This window comes from Rhyacophila brunnea, unplaced genomic scaffold (genome assembly GCF_057557595.1).
Source record: "Rhyacophila brunnea isolate RB1 unplaced genomic scaffold, BYU_Rbru_1.0 scaffold_7, whole genome shotgun sequence".
NCBI lineage: Eukaryota > Metazoa > Arthropoda > Insecta > Trichoptera > Rhyacophilidae > Rhyacophila > Rhyacophila brunnea.
The window spans coordinates 34,869,819-34,889,993 of NW_028233339.1; the positions used below are offsets into that span (position 1 = coordinate 34,869,819).

The 20,175-nt window shown below is 35.2% G+C and overlaps 1 protein-coding gene across 1 annotated transcript in view; it reads right to left on the bottom strand.

Annotated features, from left to right (window-relative positions):
- The window catches only part of LOC147064780 (uncharacterized), a 65,448-nt gene extending 54,737 nt beyond the window's left edge, over nt 1–10,711 (bottom strand). Inside the window, exons 1-2 of the mRNA XM_085958068.1 lie at nt 10,582–10,711; nt 486–617 (exon numbers count right to left, since the gene is read on the bottom strand). Of these exons, the coding sequence (XP_085814194.1) occupies nt 486–617; nt 10,582–10,675 (226 nt within the window). The 5' untranslated portion in view covers nt 10,676–10,711. The remainder of the gene's footprint in view (nt 1–485; nt 618–10,581) is intronic.
- Between the last annotated feature and the right edge of the window lie 9,464 nt (nt 10,712–20,175).

A 20,175-nucleotide genomic window follows, 5' to 3' on the forward strand; every position in this document is an offset into this window, starting at 1 on the left:
GATTTTGAAAAAGCTTAAAATAAGTACATCCTATCACGCCCTTTTCGTAGTTGGGTAAAAAATATTTATGGTCTTAGTGTGACTTAATAATATGTATTAATAAAACAATAAAACATTTTGAAAGTTTCGCTTGTTTGGTCTGCAAGTTAAGTTGCTATAATTTTTTTTTATGACGTGTTATTATTCAACAAATTTATATATATATATATATATATATATAACAAAACTATATGAACACAACACTATTGCTAAATAATATACATACATACAACTTTTAATAACTAGTAAAAAAGCCATACATAAAGTAAAACTGTTCGTCATTATTTCCGTCTGTTGAACCTATTAATGTAATATATCAGACAAACTGTTTCAAGAGATACGTAAACAAAAAAAGGTTTTGGGAATCACTGATATAGATATCTACTAGATTATGCACTACGTTATGTATGTCGCTTTTTTTAAAAGAGTCAAATTATTGTACTTACGTCCAAGACATGTGTGCTTCCTAAACTGGAGATATCCTTCACGGCATCTGCAAACTCCATCCAGGCATCCGCTGTGAGCCACCTTCAACGAGCATTGTTCCTCTACCAGGCAGTCATAGCCGAGTAGCGAAGCTGCAACAACAAATACAATATTAATACTCAATTATGGTTTCTCAACTCAACTTCGATAGGAAACCACATTCTATTTGATGTAGGTAATTGCTGAAATATATTGATTAGATGCCTATAACTTTTCAATGTTGTTGGAAAAAGAAACTTGAGAAACATTTTTGCATAAAAAACGTTTCGTCTTCTTTTTGCTCTATCATCTACTACCTGCAGCAGTTCGGTGAAGCTACCAATTATGAAGGTTCTTAAGGCACGAAACTCGGTGTCATCCTCATTTACCATTGATCTTTCCTTGGGATAACGAGTCGGGGAATGCTGTACTTTTGCGTGTCCAGAAACTTGTACGTATGCAGTTCGCCGTAACATACTCCACCGTGAAATCTTGTATCGGAAATATATGGCCGTATATTAAAGACCGTCCAACCTCTTTGGGTCGTATAGTACTGCCATAAAATTCATGTATAAATAAAACACTGTTTTTGTCCGTTTACACTTTACAGGAAGCCAGCAGCAAACAAATTTTGAAAATAGCCGATATACTGGGTTATTTGTTAGGTTAAGTTAGGTTTTCTTTCTTGAATTCAAGAATTTTGCCAAAATCAGATAATTATGATAATTGAATTAAAGATCGTATAGTATACTTTCCGATAAGAAAACTCACGGCGAACTATGCCACGTTAAAATGTTTTACGAACAATTTAAATGTAACCGTACTTTTGTCCTCTCATAGTGTGGCCGAGGTACTGTCTCTAGTTTTGATACTACAGGTCCTTTCCATTCGTGTGAAGATGTCAACATTAATACATTATCACCATGTTAATAGACGGAATTTTAGGGATACGTCTATACAGCCACAACCCAAAAGCTTCAACTCCCCGTGATATCTGCTGGTTTAGCGTCCATACATACATGATATAGGAAGGGATTGGGAGAACATAACAGCGAAACATACGCAGTCTCGGATTTAGGTTTAAGTCTCGATTGTTAAAGAGACGTCAGGTTTTGAGAAAGACATTTCTTGCTATCTCGATTCTTGTTTTTTTTTATCGGACTTCCAACATTCTATATACTATATTTTTCAGCTTATTTTACATACTATATTTTTAAGTTTATTTTTTAATTAAAATAAACTGTTTAATGTGTTTATATACGTATTGATTACCTATTTAAAATGAAAATTATCAGTAAAATGTAATTAATTACAAATTTTGACAAAAAAAAACGCAAGATCAAAGCGATTCTTTTTTTTTAATGATGCCTTGGTGAAAGGTCTGTCAATTGCTATCGAAGAAAAATAAAATTCTATGTTGTATTATATTATATTGTATTAGTACACCATCGGCTATATACTTATATGGAAACCTTTAAAATGTATTAAAATAGTAGTCGTATCAAGTACTTAGTACAATATGTATAAATTCTTGACGAAAAACGACCTTAAATTCTTGCGTTTTTCGCTGTTAGCGATTTTCTAGAGCCTGAAAGAGCTTTGAAATAACTAACTTAATATAGCATTAGAAAATATATTTTAATGATAATGCAGTGTAGTTTTATTCTTCGTATCTATATTATTTTGGCCTGCATTCGTTGAAAAGTGCATGCGGTCAGCGATGCACTTGTTGGACACACATCGTAGCTGTATGTAATACTGGCTTGGCTTGTGTTTACGGGACATAATGATAAATGCATTTAATAAAAGGAAAATCCATAAAAGTTGATCGGATATTGATAATAAATAAAATATGCTTATAAAGCTTTACCAACGAATGAGACGCAAACACGTTGATTAGTTTGTAATAAATAAGTAAAGTTATTACAAATCTTTAATTAATATTATTAATTTATTATTATCCAATTCAATTATAGAGCCTATATTGTTATGGCTTCATATAATAATAGAAATAAAAATAACACCGAACACTCCACGTTGATTTTTTTTTTAAATGTGATTGCTGACTCTCTAAACCTACTTCAAAGATACACCTTCCCATGTCCATCGAGATTTTCACGACATCGAACATTAGAAATATTACCCGAAATAATTTTAATTTTATCCGAAACTCTTTCATTCAACACTCCTACACCAATTAATGATATTTCTCTACATATTTAGTAACTAATCTGCTTCATTTAAACGCGCCATTTCCAATATATTGTATAATCTACCTTAATATATAATATATATATTTCTCTCTCTTCGTTATTATAGCTCTTTCTTAGACAAAAAGGTGTGGATATTTTTTAATAATATTAGTCATGCACGTAGCCAAGATTCTGAAAGGATTTTAGTCAATAAAAGATTAATGATGATGCTAATGATATCATAAAACCTTGATAATGGTTTTTATATCGATACTTCTCTATCCTGGCACTTCTAAAGAGAGCGGGAGAGGGTGTAGTGTCGGTATCTCACTGCTAAAGTGATTAACAAACATTTTGAGAATATGGGTTGTTATATAATGAAAATACGATATTTGGCAGCGTCGTCCTGGTTTATTAAGTCACTTAACAAATAATATAAAATTATTGAGCTACACAAAAATTATGACAAATTATTTATCCCCGCAGGCAGACTATAATATGTCAGAACCGAACCGCGGGGTAAGAAATGTCTGGCCATCTTGAAAAAGAAATTCAGTCTCTTCAATATTATACATATGAAGGTTATGGGGGAACAAAAGTGGAGCAATATGATGGAGCGATAAAGCGTGCCGTATGTATATGTCCCAATGTTGAATACACGTTACTGCATTGAAATACGTTAATAAATTTTGCCACATATTTAAACAAGCTAAAACTAATATTGTACTGCCGGCGAAACCCTGATGTCTTCATTAAATTTGATGAAAGTATTCATTCGTGGTTTAATTTAAGCGTTGGCGGTGAATGTAGACATGCATATTATGTCTATGATTATATTTCTGCCTTGGCCAGGAGACTACAATGTGAGTCTATAATAGGATATATATTATTTATTTTTATGGTATAATAAGACTTAAATTATAGCATATACATCTTGGAAATTAAAGTATAATAATTAAGTCAGTAAACGGCGCGGCGTGGACGGACCGACAGACATGTCCGAAAGGAACGGAACAAGTTTGTCAGTCAGCCGGCAGCGGTCGGAGGTCAATGTGACGAATTATTATTTTATACAGGGTTGGAATAAACTTTTTATGATCACACTAATATTAATTATAGCTTTTATTATAACGCAGTTAATTTACTAACTTTAATTAAAAACCAATGTAGTAAGTACGTAGGTATACGGCAGTTAATCAGGTAGGTATGACATATCAACGCGTTGCAGAATGCTTGGAGTGAATAAGCTTATAGATTCACAGAATCACAACATAGAGCTTTTCTTAATTTGAGTAATGGAGTAAGCCTCATTCTACCATTGAACTCAAGCTAACATTGAGACTAAGGTCATACAACACGTTGGGTAAACGATTTAATGATCTCATTGGGAGAATCTATCTGCAGTTTTGCGATTAATGTTAGGTTAATGCGGTCAATGCAATAAAACTGTACCTTTGAGTTGAAAGTCTGGAAGTCACATATTAAATATTTCGCAGAATAGCAGTTTTAACATAGTTAATCTAATCTAGTTAAAATACTCTCTGGCGTTCGGACTAAAACTTTGTATGTTGGACTTCCGCACTTTTATATTATAGCACTATAGCTTAAAGAAATAATGACTTCAATTGGACATCCACTCTTTCAGCTCTAAGTACAATAATTGGACTACCGTCGTTTAAGAAGTAAGTGTTTTGAAGACCATGTGACATCGGACTCTCAAATTCTCAGCATTGAGAGAACGTGAATACACATTTAAATCTGCATACAAATACATAAAAATGATAAAAACGTGACTTCCGCACTTTCAGCTCTAAGGTACAGAATACAGTAAGGCTAAATTACCACCAAAACCGATTTACTCTAATTATGATCTCCCAGAAAATATTTAGTCGTATTGAACTCTTTGCAAAAAATGCAATATTGTTAATGTTTTGTTATCAGATTGTGGTGTTTTAGAATAATTTTGTTGACATAATGTTAACAATATTTTATTTACGAACATTAAAACAATCCTGAAAATTATTTGTTTCTTATAATATTATGGGCTTGATATTTATTTTGTTTAAGGTTTATTAAGACGCAGGATTTGAAGTTCGTCTTCTGATTCGCATGCTGTTTTATCAATTATGATGCTTATTTGAATTCAGACCATTAACCCTGTAGGTTGAACGAACGGCTCACAATCGGCACAGTTAATATTATATAAAATAATTCAACCCTTAAACTGTAATTAATTTACATAACGTTTAATTTTTTTTTTGCCTTCTAAGCTATAAAGCTTCGATAGAATAAACTCAGATTTATAATGACAAAGGAAACATGTTGGTACATTATTTAATGGAGTTGAAAACTGGAGTGAAGTAGATTTTTTGCTTAATTCGACCATGCCATAAATTTAATGACCGTCTAATTGCCATAACATTAAATTCTTGTTTGCATGTCGTATTGGCAAGCGCGAGATGTTATGATATATTTTATACAAGCTGTCGTGATACAGCATCGGTGTCCAACCATTCGAAAGCGGAGCCATCCTAAACCAACTTTAACACAAAAAAACCACACATGGGAATGCTCAATAAAACAATTCGCTTTGATACGTGAATCATCGAGAAAATAATAATTATCATTTTTTTCTGCCATTTGGTGTGTACGCGTGTACCTAAATCTACTTGTAAAAAAATCGCCTACGGGACAATTCTATCACATAGACTCGTAAGAATGTAAAAGGATTGCTAGCGTTATAATTGAGGAGCAAATGGTTAGGTCCAGAGGCAATTGTTATGAGATAATTGCATTTTTGACGAAACTGATTATAATTAATTATTAAAACATTGATACAACGGTTTCTTTTTTAACAGGTTTAGAAAATAAAAGAAGGAGTTAGTGTTTTTGCAAATGATTCATGGACCTCAAATCGTTTTCTCCAATCTGGTGTATCCTCTACAATATACTTCTCCAATCCGGAATTCCGATTGCTCATGTAATTCAATTTTTTCCCCACTGTAGTTGACTGTGCAGGCAAAATTTTTAACGTAAAACGGCACTTTTTGAGGAGGTACCAAACTTGTCATACATCATGTCCATAATCCATACCCATTGTCAATGTTTAGGAAGGAGAACCACCTGAAATGTATTCAGCCAGCAAAATGGCCACATTGCCACCCATACAATTACAATTATTTTAATATAGTATGCAAGTAAGGTGGGTATAAAATTATATGTTTTTGAGACTTTTGAATTAAAAATGGCTTTAATGTAATGTTGGAAGTCCATATGCTACATGGCGATAAAAATAGTCACCATGTAAAAATTATAACATTAAGTATACCTAGTGTTTTTATTCTTTTTCGGTTGACGAATTTTACGAAAAAGATGCAATTGCGAACATCCACATTTTTATATTTTTTTAAGTACGAGATGGTTTCTTACGAGGGAGTGTAGTAAACGAGATGGCGGTATTTTTTTTAAATAAGCGCTACAAAACAATGAAGAATTTCAATTGAGCATTACTATTTAGATTAAAAAAATTATTTTAAAACCATACACATCATCAATGACCATATTCGCAGCTTCTTCTTCCGTGAAAGATAAACAAACTACTGCCATGGAAAGATTCCTGTGATATATAATAGTATTGTCATATTATACTCGAGTATTTTCTTTTCTAAAATATTTCAATGAAATTTACTAATATTATATTAAATATAAACAGGGTTGGAGAGTATTTTTGTAAAGACTTTGTACAGAATTGGCAATAAGCTGATTGGCCGATAATTTTCCAGGTCTTCCTGATCTCCCTTTTTATGGAGGACGATGATCGAGGCACTTTTCCACGCCTCTGGGACATTTTCTTCGCGCAGGCAGGTTGTGAACAGCCGTGCTAGCACTTCGTTCACGGTCTGTCCGGCTCTATTGAGAATGTCGATCGTAAGCCCATCTTCTCCTGGAGCTTTTCCGTTTTTCATGCCTCTTATTGCATGCTCTACCTCGTAGGTAGTGACTTCAAGAAGACAGTTTTCCTCATCATCGTTCCTCAGATGGTTTGAACTAGTCGCGTTTTTCCACTATTATCGTCAATTATAGAGCGAACTGTAGAATTCCACCACAATTCAATAAACTATCCCAGTTTCGCAAAACAGTAGTGCCGTTCTCCGCCTTTAGTGCTGTGATTTGCCTTCTCCCTATCATATTGAACACAGCGGTCGAAATGGAAAATTTTACGAACCGGAGCGCTCGATAATTTTACGAAAATATCAACTAGGTATATTATACTATACTACATTAATTGTAAATGTGATTTATAAAAATAAGTGTGTTAAATATCCAGCTCAGACGGTCAAATTAATATTTCCACGACACGGAGCGATAATTTCGTGGATTTTATGAACCGGAACGGCGCTCCGGTGCGTTCCGGTCCATTTCGAGCCCTGATTGAACAGTATATACAGTGATGCCACAGCATGCATGAAATTCCACAAACGGTCGTGTAAATTCCCCATTAACAAAGGTGTCCGGCAAGGTGATACAATTTCACCTAAAATTTTCACCGCTACTTTTGAGGAAATATTTAGGAAACGTGATTGGAGGAAAAAGGTGTTCCAATTAATGGGGAGCACCTCAGTCACCTGCCCTTGCAGATGATATAGTTATACTTTCACAAGACCCGAAAGATCTCCAAAGTAGAATGCAAGAACTCGCGGATGTCAGTCAAACGGTCGGCCTAAAGATAAACGTCTCAAAGAGAAAAGTGATGTGGAACTGTTTTTCGGACCCTGCGATTCTCTGTATTAATGGCACCCAACTCGAGCAAGTCAGCAGCTACGTCTATTTCGGACAGCAGGTATCCATAGACGGAAGCATGCACGATGAAATTGCTCGAAGAACAAAGCTGGGATGGAGTGCTTTCGGACGTCTGAATAGTATCTTCAAAAGTGACCTACCATTGTGTCTTAAGCGTAGGGTGTTCGACCAATGTGTGCTACCCGTGCTCAAGTATGGCTGCGAGACGTGGACCCTCAACACGAGAGATGTCCAAAGGCTAAGAGTCGCACAGCGAGGCATGGAAAGGTGTATGTTGGGCATCACGCGAAAGGACCGTAAGAGAAACGAATGGGTTAGGAAGCAGACAAGAGTACGCGATGTAATAGACGTTGCCAAACAGCTGAAATGGAGATGGGCAGGGCACATTGCTCGCCGAAAGGACGGCCGCTGGACAAATGCCGTCATCCAGTGGTACCCAAGGGGCACAAAACGGCCACAGGGTCGCCCTAAAAGCCGCTGGATTGACGAACTGGTAAAGTTCGGCGGAAATACGTGGCAGCAAACGACACAGGATAGAGAGAGTTGGAAAAAGCTTGGGGATGCCTTCATCCAGCAGTGGATTGACCAAGGGTGATGATGATGATGATAAACAGGGTAAGTAGGTATATAAAACGAGTGTCAACAATTTGATTTGACTGAGAGCTATGTGGAAACTCTTATTCATAGTAATTGTAATTCACAAAACTTGAACTTGTGCTATTCAATTAAATCAAAATTTAAAAAATCCATGCCAGAAAAGGTTGGACACTCGTGCGCTGCTATATTATGTTGTTCCAGTATATTATTATTATTATATTAGTATGACCATTGTCTGGTTTAAAATTCCCATATGGGTACAATGCGGCACGCATTACACGTAGTAACCTATACGCAAAATGTAACGGTTTATCGTACTTGAAGGTATTTACGGTTCCATAGCGCGATCTTTTTGTTGCATATTATTATTCAATATGGCATAGAAAGTAGGTATTTATTTATTGTACTTCCTGCAGAAGGTGACATAATATCGGGTCACGTGAATGCAAGTCTTTGCGTAAGATTTTTTCAATGAATAAAAGCATAAGCATTCAATAGTTTTTTTTTTTATATTTCCCTGCTATAATGAATTGTTATGTTATGAGTTTTTATCCTACATAGACGACAACACATTTGTATTTTTTTCTAGGTGCCTTTATGCCATATGGATACCTCGCATATACTAGTTTCTTTAAGGACTTTGGCACGCCCTACTCTACTGCTAAGTCAAAGGAAATTTGTACCGGCTTAGAAAAATGCCTTATTGAAAACCTCCTTGCAAAAACCCTGGAAAATTCTTTGTAGCGTAAGGCGGTGGTGATTCTGATGAATATTTCGTCGTATTCATTGGAAACTGAGAACTGCGATTAGCAATATTTTTCAGATATCAATAGCAACATTTGTCCTGTGTAAAAAGAAATGCCGCATAGGACTCATATACAGTGACGTCCCTAGACAAAATGCCGCCCCTAGGCAGCACCAAAATTTAAATCCCAATTTTTATACTTACAGTATTTTTATCATCCTTTCATGTCTCAGATATCTAAAAAATATATTGTATGGGTACATTATTAACAAAATATATACCTACCACTAAAACTAACAAAACTAAATTTATAAATATTTTCCCCAAAAGTGGGGATTTTTTGACTTTGTTAATACAGTAGTTTCTTACATTTCTTTTTTGCTGTACATTAATTTGCTATGTCATGAGGAATTAAGGGCGATTCGTGTCACTTTTCTTCTAATGGAAAGATATTTTCGTTATTACTAAGTTTAGGTAGCTATTTTTATATACCCATACCTAATGATTCTCCTCGATTTGCCGTCCTTCGAGTAACTGCCGCCCCCAAGCGACGCTCAATCTGCCTACCCCCACGGGACGTTACTGCTCATATAATATTTATCCTAACTTATATGACTGCAATCACTGGGTCTGAAAGACATGAATCACTGTTACATGTCACCGTTTATTTTGATTCTATTTATTACATCAATACAGAAATTAATTTGTATTGATATTCAAACACCTTATAAACATGCCGTTAAAATATTGGTACAGAGCGGGACTCGAACCTGCATCCATTAGATTCCAGCCAACATACTTTAAGAATTAAGCCATCATGATCACGAAGACGATTGCATAACATTTAAAATAATAGAATAGAAATAAAATATATACGTTGGCGTATTGAAAGACTGTGGACATAAAGAAGTATTACTTACTGTTATTTGTATTTTTTTCACGATTATTCATTTAAATATTTGAAACAATGATAGTTTATTGTATAAAATCCACTTGTTTTAACCGACAAGTGAATGTCAATATGAAACGGGTTAATACTTATTATATTTTTAGGCTCCGGAGGCACAAGGATTTCGTTAATATATTTATAATATACTAGCCAAAATTATCAAGTGGCAGTGTCACCTGTCAACATTCTTTAGGAAAAGATCTATGTGTTCAATGCTCAGACAGAGAGAGAGAGAGAGAGAGAGAGAGAGAGAGAGAGTATGTCTATTTTTGTGTGTTTGTACTATGCTGTGCTGTGCATACCTTTTTGAGACAGACAGAGAGAGTGTATTATAAATCAAGACATTTTTAATATGAGAATAAAAGCGAGAGCAGTTTTCAGTATTCGACGAAAAACGTATTGTTGACACGTGTGTAAGTTTAACCCGGGCTCTTCCTTACTCAAGTCGGTTACCTGCTATCGCCTTACCCGTTATGTATTTCAGTTCCCAATATTTCAGAGTTCCCTGCATATTACTTACATACTAAATGTATATAAGTAGTAAAATATCTTAATATAGTGTCTGTGAGTTTCCTGCCTTTATAGGAGCAGTGTTTGTTGGTGGCAGTGTTTTCCTTCAAAAGAATCTAATATTACACTTCAATCATTTTTAAGTCACATAATATTTTAAATAAAAAATATTACCCCCTTTCCTTTGACGTCTAATAGATTACAGCATGATGGATAGTAGACGAAGACTTCGTTGTTTTTTATGGCTTAATAATAATAATGGTATTTGAGAGGCTTCTACTTACATAGCAGGCATGTGGTGGCGTTGTACGCCGCGTAGTACGGCTGACAGGCGCATTTCCCTTGGTGACAGCGGCCGCCCTCGACCCCTGGGCACATTCCGCCCGCGCAGGACCCGCCCAGCCGCCCTGCCGTCTCCGCCTGCCGAATTGAAAGCATTCCATCATAAAGCCCTTGTCATAATATCGCGGGGGAGCACCCGACCGGAGAATTCAATGGGGATACATGTGCCGCGAGGCTGATAAGAAAATCCCTCAAATATTCAAAACTTACCCGAAGGCAGCTCCAACTCTTGCCGTGTTTTTAGTAAACATACAAGGTCGACAAGAGATATTATATTCATAGTAGGGTTACCAACTATTTTTTTTTTGATAATTCCGGGACATGTGACCCGAAAAAAATACACATAATATCACAATATTCAACATAATATAGACATAACTCAAAAGAACTGATCGTCAAATACTTAACTGTATAATTAACTATTTCTTTTATTCAACGAATAATTCACAAGATTTAAGAATATATCATTCTGATTATTGAACATTGGAAGAGCGCTGAAGAGTAGGTATTAAAATTGACCAATAGTTAGAATTTGTCGCAATTAGTATGTCACGCTGTAATATATTGGTTAAACGTAAACCTGTGGAGATTCAGGGTTCGATTCCCGGCCGGAGTGGCTTACTTTTTTTCAAAAAAAGATTTTTTCTATTGGTTATAATATACTCTCTCAGAAAGTGTTTTTCTAAATTATATATGTACTTAACTGTATATTTGGTAAAACATTTTGATGTACAAATATAACGGAAAATGTACTATTTACGCAGTATACCTACATATTAATAAAATAATAATTGATACTTGAACAAAAAAAAAAAAAAACATATAATCAACCTGACAACACATTTTGACAGACTCATGTGTCGGGTTTTCCCTACGAATAAAAAAAGACAGGAAGGAACATGTGTACAAATCACGGCAATCAGAAAGGCCGGCAAATATAGCCGACAATGCGTGATACACAAACATAAAATACACAAAATTACAAAAACATACGAAGTTTACCGCACACGTACAGACCAAATGATATTTGTTTACGCAAAATCGTCGCTTTCCAAAATGGCGAATTTGGTTGCCAGTTTTTATACTGCGATGAATCAGTATGTTCCTTCCTGTCTTTTTTTTATTCTTAGGGTTTTCCCAATAATTTAAATTTATTTATTTTACATAATACCTATAGTAAACATGACAAACAAGTTCAAAGCTTTCACACCATGACATAAAAAAACCAAAGAAAAAAGTGTTATTTGTGAGTAAATATTTAAATAAAAGACAGGGTAAAAAGATGAATAAAAAGTATATTAAAGTACATCGAGTAAACTAAGTAAATCCTTTTAAAAACAAATATTGTCTAAAATAACGTTCACATAAACTCATATCACGTAAGTGGAATATAAAAATATCCGAAACGATTTGATTGATAGCCCTTACAATATTCTTTCTTACTCTTTACAGTCTCTTCCCAAATGGGTTTCAATTTCAACTGACTTGGAATTATTTCGCCCTTACCAAATTTAAAATCGTTTTGTTACTGGCCTTTGTTCATATACCATGAACAAGTTGTGTGTGATAGAAGTAATTCTTTCAACGACTGGAGTGATGGGCTTTCTTTAAAATTCCGGGACATGTTTCTTCCCGGATTTGATCCAACCGGGATCGTTGATATTATATTATATTTCCAACTTGGGACGATTGGCAACCCTAGTTTATATAGCTGTGTAAGACATTCTAGTGTATTATTGTCCCTTTTTATGCATGGTCAATATTATGCCCGACAGTATAAATAGTGCATATTAAAAAGAAGATAGCAAATACCTATTATGCCGGCAATACAAAAATGGTTATTTTTGAGAAAAAATAATAATAGTTTGCAATGTTAAACCAAATTTATATATTTTGATGAGCGACCATTACAAATTATAAATTTCAGACGTTCACAATCAGCCAGGAAACGGTGCAAAAAAGAATAAGGCAGCATTATTAAAAGACAATGAGTTACTAAATTTAAATATAATTTATATTGCATCACGTAAAGATAATCATAAATAGGTCCCCACAGAGTGGATGCTGTATTAACAGAGTTTTGTTTTTTATGAGATATGGCTGTTAGCCTCTCGCTCGGCATAATATGTCCATAATCTATGGCTAAACACACATTGAAAAAAAAGAACATTGTGAATTTGCCAGATCCGGGTCTCGAACCCGGAACTCACGACATTGTAAGCCGGCACGTTACCGTTAGGCCATCGTGGAAAACATAATATATATGTATGAGTATATAAAACATTTTTATAATTCACAATGATACATACGTGCAAAGAAGTACACCGACTAAAAGAGTTCTAAATTCACTTAGCGTATCGAGTTGTAAAATCGCTTCGGTAGGAAAGCTAGCTTCAAATTATGTACAAAATACTTTTCATCGCACGAATGATAACACATAAAATAGTAAATGTGGCCATTATAAAAAAATAAAATAAACAAGTTATTTTTGCTGCCATAAAAATTTCGCAAATGCTTGAGGAAATGTTAAAAAGCCATTAATTATCTCATCAATGTGGACTAGCATTCAGACAAAGCAAACGAATCTTTTTGATAACCGTTAAAACCACCTATAAGAAATTCTATAAAAGGTTTAACTGATTTGAGAACTGTTTAAAATTGTAATAAAAATACACGATGAAACTATTATATTCAATTTAAAACAGGTTTATAGAAGTAAATAGATTATTTCACGGGTAGTTAGCGATTCTTTGGACGAGGGATTCATTAAGCTACCGTGCAGATAAAAATGCCTATGAGAAATAACAACGTTCTATATTCTCTAATATCCGTGAATCGATAATAAAATATCACTTTGTGTTATCAATTCATTTTTTCACAGGAATTATATTGACATTAAAAGAACATTATTGGTAATAAAACATACACAGTACATAAGTAATAAAATATAATTCGACATATAGCGAGAGAATTCAAATAGTACCTAGTACTACTTTCCGTATCCGGGTTCCTATTTCAATCTTATATGAGTACTTATGTACATATATATATTACACGTAGTGTGTTAATGCGTGGAAGCGAGTACACAAGGGTGGTTTGGGTCCGGTCCCCTCCCTAGGAACGGATAAAAATATTAATTATACCTATATGTGAATCGAATATTGCTTCTTATTCTTCTCCGTTCGGACCGGATGATTTGGCTGTCAAACAGTCTTCTCCACGGGTTGGTGACTCTCCTCTCGGTATTATACGATACTCTCAAGACCTGTGGCCACAGGAGGACCCTTAAGGCACTTATAAATAATTTGTGCAATCATCTGGGGCATCCAATGTTTGCTTTCATTCTTTGATGTGGTATGTCTAAAAGACCGTATAGTTTTAACATTGTTTTTTGTACCATATTCATTCAGGCCTGCTGAGTAAAAAGACATTGTTTTTTAGTGAAATGAGAACCCAAGTTTTAGAGTACTTTTTCTATTATATTATGTAAAATTATTTGATTGTTTTGATATGATCTTTAAATAGACGGTGTATATTTAGAGATTATGTCAAAATAATCCAATGATTTTACAGAATGTAAGGCATAAAGCCCATTGACGCAGCGAGTGCGGCGCTCGCGCAAAATTTCTACAAGTGGCGCGTAAATCATCAAAAATACAACGTAATCAAATACGCCAGCGCCCACTGGACTTGACGATGCCTTGCGCCCCGCCTGCCGCATGAGTCACCGTTTTTCGCTTCTCGGCGATACGATTTAATGTAAATACAAAGAAGTCCATTCATTGAACACGGCTACCAAAATTACGCTGCTCGAGGCGTCGTCGATCGACGGGCGAAAAGCAATTATTTAATAACAGGGAACTCTTTGTTCCGTGTCCTATATTTCGCTGGTTGAATAATGTCGTCGTAAATATTAATTAAAAGCCCCGAAATAATATAATATTTTGATTGCTTTGTTATGAGAGGCGCTGTAATAATAATTATTTTGTGCTGCTTGGGCCGCTTATTACATAGGTGAAGGGTAATGCGCGGCGAGGGACGTGTGATTATGGTTATGAATAAACACTTCATACGCCGACTTCGCCCGCTCGACGCGTTCTATGGGCACCATCGCTAAAATAAAATATAGTTTAAAACTTGGGTTATCATTTCAGTAAAACCTAAAATACTGTATTTTTACTTAGTAGGGCAGAATAATTATGAGAATTTGTTTACGATGCTCCTCTCTCCCATGGGATTTTTTTATTAGAATGTCTCTGTAAACTCAGTCAAAGTACTTTTAAGTGCATGGCAACTGTAGTCTTGGGTATCTGCTCTTGAGACATTATCAGGCCTAAAAAACTGCTTATGCTTTACATCCGAACGTTGGGCCTCGTGATATGCTAGGTTAACATCGAGTGTAGTGCGGGGTGATTGGTTTGGAGGGGTCTATGTTTGTGTTATCAAAAAGACGAAATAACGCGGATGACACAACCCGGCACGAACTGTTAGGCCACGTGCATATGATAACCAGTTGTGTATGTGATAGCTCGCAATAACCCATTGGTATACGTTCTGGGTAAGGGGTATGTACCCGGAAAAGTGACACCTGCAAAATTTTGTTAACCTGCCGCCTGAAAATCAATAAACAATCGAAAAACACATTTTTATACAAATTTTTCGAAATATACCCACCCCCAACCATTGTTCTGTTTGTGAATCTGAATGTGTGTCAATGAAGATGTCGAATGGCGAGACCTGATGCATGAATAACGATGTATATGGAATTATGCCGGTTGGGTAGGCTTGTTACTCGGATTATATTTAAATCCTCAGTAGAAAGTAGAGGGTGAGCGTCTCGCCGTGAGACGATTATTTGGATCCAGTGTTGCAAACTGTCATTTACAAAAATATTCCAGATAGGGTAAAAAATAAACTTGGTGGCAGAAAAAATGCTAGATTAAAAAAAATACAATTAAGTAATAATTCTGAACATTGTTGTGCGAAAAAAAAATATATTGAATGAAGATTAATTGTTTCGCAACAATCGCAACAATCGCAACTAATGAATTCCTACAACCAAAAAATAATCAGCTGCGAAACTTTATCATCAGTTAAATATCGTATATAAGGTTCAAGAAACCAGCATGTAGATTTTGGGTCTAGGACGATTTGGCGCCGGACAACTGGACGTCGCGCAATTCGAAAATAAATAGACGTTAGGTACTTATACGTACTTAAAAAAAATCCACAATAAAAAAAACAATATGTTAAGAGTACAATGAATTAAAACTACTAAGTAGTAGATAGAAGCTGATTAAAATTCATCGTCTACGTTCTATTTACGTGTCTACGACAGTGCGGCGTCCAATTGTCCTGGCGTCCAGTTGTCCCATTCCCTAGATTTTCAACCACATTGGTTTAATATTCTATCTTTTCTGTGAGAAACTGCGGTGTCGAAAAACGCTATATTCAACATCAGCTAACTCGTCCAGTTGAACGATATGCAAGTTCAATGTGAATTTGCATCGTGACTCGAGATGATTTTATTTGGTACCTATCCAATCCGCCAATTTGGAAGCTGTTAAATCTGGCAAGAAAAATGCTTTTTGGATCTCGCCTAAGCGCTTGCTTTGCGATACTGTTGATTTACGATACATCCTGGTGATGTTATTCGCCGATCATCAAAAATAATCTTGACGTTATAAAATTTAACAGTGTATTTAGTGATCCAGGACGGAGGCAGTTAACCGAAACTCACCTGATTAATTATATGACCTGGTCAATTAACATGCCTCTAAATCCCGTCCAGCACGATGTGTTCGGCGGTTAGACATATAACTTTATTACTGTGTTTGCTTGATCACCATTTTAGATTGCGGCGAAGCCAGCTTTGAGTGGCAAAAAATCCACATAAATTTCGGGAAATCACAATCTAATTAGCCATAAAAGTGCTATAAAATTAATCTCTCTTAGAAAAAATATATTAGGTGATTCTGTTAAATGATTTACATTTTCTTATTGTGCCGACAAAGCTCACTGTTTATTTACATAACATTTAAAATTCTTCTTATTTTGGTGACATTTTTATTGATGGTATTATAAAACTATCAAGAAAAAAATAACTGTGAAGAAATGTGAAACCAGTTTATATTATTTTATTGAATGTTAACTGGGATCTCATTAATAAAATACCCAACATGCTTATTTTATAGTAGCGAAGAATGCATATTGGATTAAGGTGAACGATTTATAACTTATAACAAACTAAAACATATAAATAGATACACACTAAGGCAGCGATCAATGTGTTATGTTATAATTTTTTTTTCCGACCATGTCCGATCTTAGTAGGATTATATGGGCCTCCACAGAGTAGAGGTTTGTATTAACAGATTTTGTTTTTTACGAGAAATGGATGTCAGCCACTTGCTCAACCTATTAGGTCCATACCCTGACTCACGCACAAATTGAAAAACAATATGTGTACTTGCCAGACCCAGGATTCAAACCTGGGACCCACAGCGTCATAGTCCAACGCTTAAGCCGCGCGGCCACCGTGGGCGCTAAATAAATATATAAATAAATAAAAATAATAATAATTAATAACTACAGTAATAAAATTACATGTAACCATTTTATCATTTATGTCGAAAATTTCAGAATAAAAGGGATAATATTATTTACAACACAAACAAAGACCCCCTCCAAACCAACCCGGCCGACACCACCCTCGATCTTAATCGAGCGTATCACGAGGCCTTACGTTTGGTGTGAAACAGCAGCAGTTTTTTTTACGCCTGGAAATTTATCCCAAACTGAGGTCGCCATGCTGAGCTGAGCTTTTACTGAATTTACTGATTGACATAATTGAATAAAAAGTGCCATGGGAGAGAAAAGCACGAATAATTAACGTAAAACAAATTAATTTAGTGGTATTTATTACAAAAAACAAAGCTAAAACAATACAGACATATTTTTTTTTTTTTTGAATTATTAATAACCATGTCCTTGCTTTTTCGTACAAGGTGGTTTGTTAGTAATTTTGAACAATCACAAACACCCAGGCTTTGAGAAAAACACATAAATGTTTTTGTCATGACCGGGAATCGAACCCAGAACTCTCGGGTGGAAGGCCAGCGCCTTATCCACTGCACCACGAGAGCCGCCTAATACAGACATATTATAACGACTATGTGAAGAAATCTTTACGTCCTCAATAAGATGCCGCGAATTTTTAAATGCTTTATGTTCAGTTTATTTTAAATAAGACGTATCTTTGTATTTTAAGGTTTCATGTATTTTAAGGTATTAAGGTTTCCCCAGCTCCCTCCAATTTTCTCGGTCACTAGTTCTTCGCGGTCACCCACCGAACTTTATGAGTTCGTCTATCCAGTGGGTGTTAGGACGTCTCTGTAATTTTAGTGCCCCTTGAGTGACAGCATTTGTCCACACGCCGAGTTACGTGTCCAGCCTTCTGCCATTTCATCTGGTTAGAGGCCTCTATCACATCGCATACTATTGTCTGCTTTCTTATTCGTTGGTTTTATGTAGTCATTCTGCGGTATGATCAACGTGCACTTTTCCGCTACGCGTAATTTTTAGATTTCTTAGATTAATTAGAAGTAAAGTGTTAGAAAAAATGGTAATATGTTAATAACGAATTATGCAATCCATTTACTTCATACAGGTTACCGAATTGCATTCGAAGCTAAGCGATAACTATCACTACCATCGGAGCTCACCGTTTACCACCGTGGCTTGACAAACGGCCTTGATTTACAGTAAGTACAGACATATAATAAGGCAGTATTACTCAATGTATTACGTAACAAAATTCGTTTTGTATACAGTCTACGTGAACGCAGTGATATTATAATAATATAAGACCCAGAAGTGTTCAAATACCCGATGCAGGTTATATTTTCATTGTAATTATTATGGCTTGCAGGAAAACAACCGTATTTTCACTTATACTTACATAATATTATGAAAGTAAAAGTTAGTGTTTTGTCAATATAATAATCAGGACCAGAAGTTGATCATGTGGCCAACAACTACCCATAATGAAAACATCTTTTAAAATACTTCAGAAGACTGCCAAAATATACAACAAATTGTTTAGTTAATGCTGTTTTCTTCATCAATGTTGGAGATATTTTTCTAACGCTTTCATAATTGTCATGTTTTCCAAATGTGTGCATCAGTGGCGCACCCAGGATTTAATGTTGGGGGGGCCAAGGAGGAGAATGTAAATTAGTCCCATAGGATCTTTTTCTTCTTCACAGCCTAATTTCTCGTTTATCGGTCTTTTGTCTATTGCACTCGGTGTACCTACACCATGGTCCCCACATCCTGAAACGGGCCCTCAGGCTAGGATATTTGGCGAACCCCCTACCTACCGCTAAGATTAAAGGCAGTGTAAAACACTACATAAACGTTCTTCAGATTGTGTTTCAGTTAAAATTAAGGGTACTTATACAGTGAATTATTGGCGATTTTTAATACATCTACTTTAATAATGGAGCTGTCGAGTATCGACACATAATAATCAAAAAATATATTGCTTAATTATATAAGTAATTGAAAATGTTCATGATCATAATCATTTTTTACTAATAAAGCTAATTTGTGATGTGTGTTTATCTCACTTATCTGGTCAACCCTCCCCAGGCATGACCTACACCACTCCGGAATACGGGTGGACACCGAGAATTTTTTGACAATTCCATTAGGGATTGTGTTTCTAAAAAAACCTGACATTAGTGTTTCGAAATTTTTGTGTTAGAAATTAAAATGTAAGAAATTTTTCTAAAAATAGTGCTGGAGAATTATTACAAATCATTTTTTTGCCGTGTTTTTATTTGTCTAAGCCCATAGGTATAGTTTATTGGCTTTCAATTTCAGTGCTTAAAATCATTCTGATAATTTTCATTTTTGGGGGGTGCCAGGGCCCCTTGCCCCCCCCCCCCTGGGTGCGCCACTGGTGTGCATGCAAAAAATGTGCTTGCCTTGTTAAAATGTTACCAAGCATTTGAATCTTTTAATTATATAACTGTGTAGGTATAAGTATTGTCGATTAAAATACAATTTGAAGAGTGTTTTCGATTTCATTTAACTATGTAGGCACAATAATGACATCAGATTTAACTCAACGCATTAATTTCGAACACACATAATTTTAAAACACTCCAGATATACCTATATCGACCACAAAAAAACTTTAAACTCGCATCCACTGGATTTGCGCCTATATGCTTTACCAATTGAACCACGTGTATCCTAACTAATTATGACGAAATTAACTAGTTGTCTATATTATATGGCGCTTAACAAATTGCATTATTTTTGGCAATCGACTATTGTAGTATAAATCAGTGTTTCTCAACCGCAAAATTTTCTGGTGGTCCGCGAATTCTTGGCGTCCAAATGCCTATTCTAAAAACTCAAATAAAATCTTCAAAACCTGTGCACCTACAAGTGTTTGTGCATTGTGTTTTTGTTCTTAATATGTATTAACGGTTTTACGTGACGAAATCAACCACGATCAGACGTTA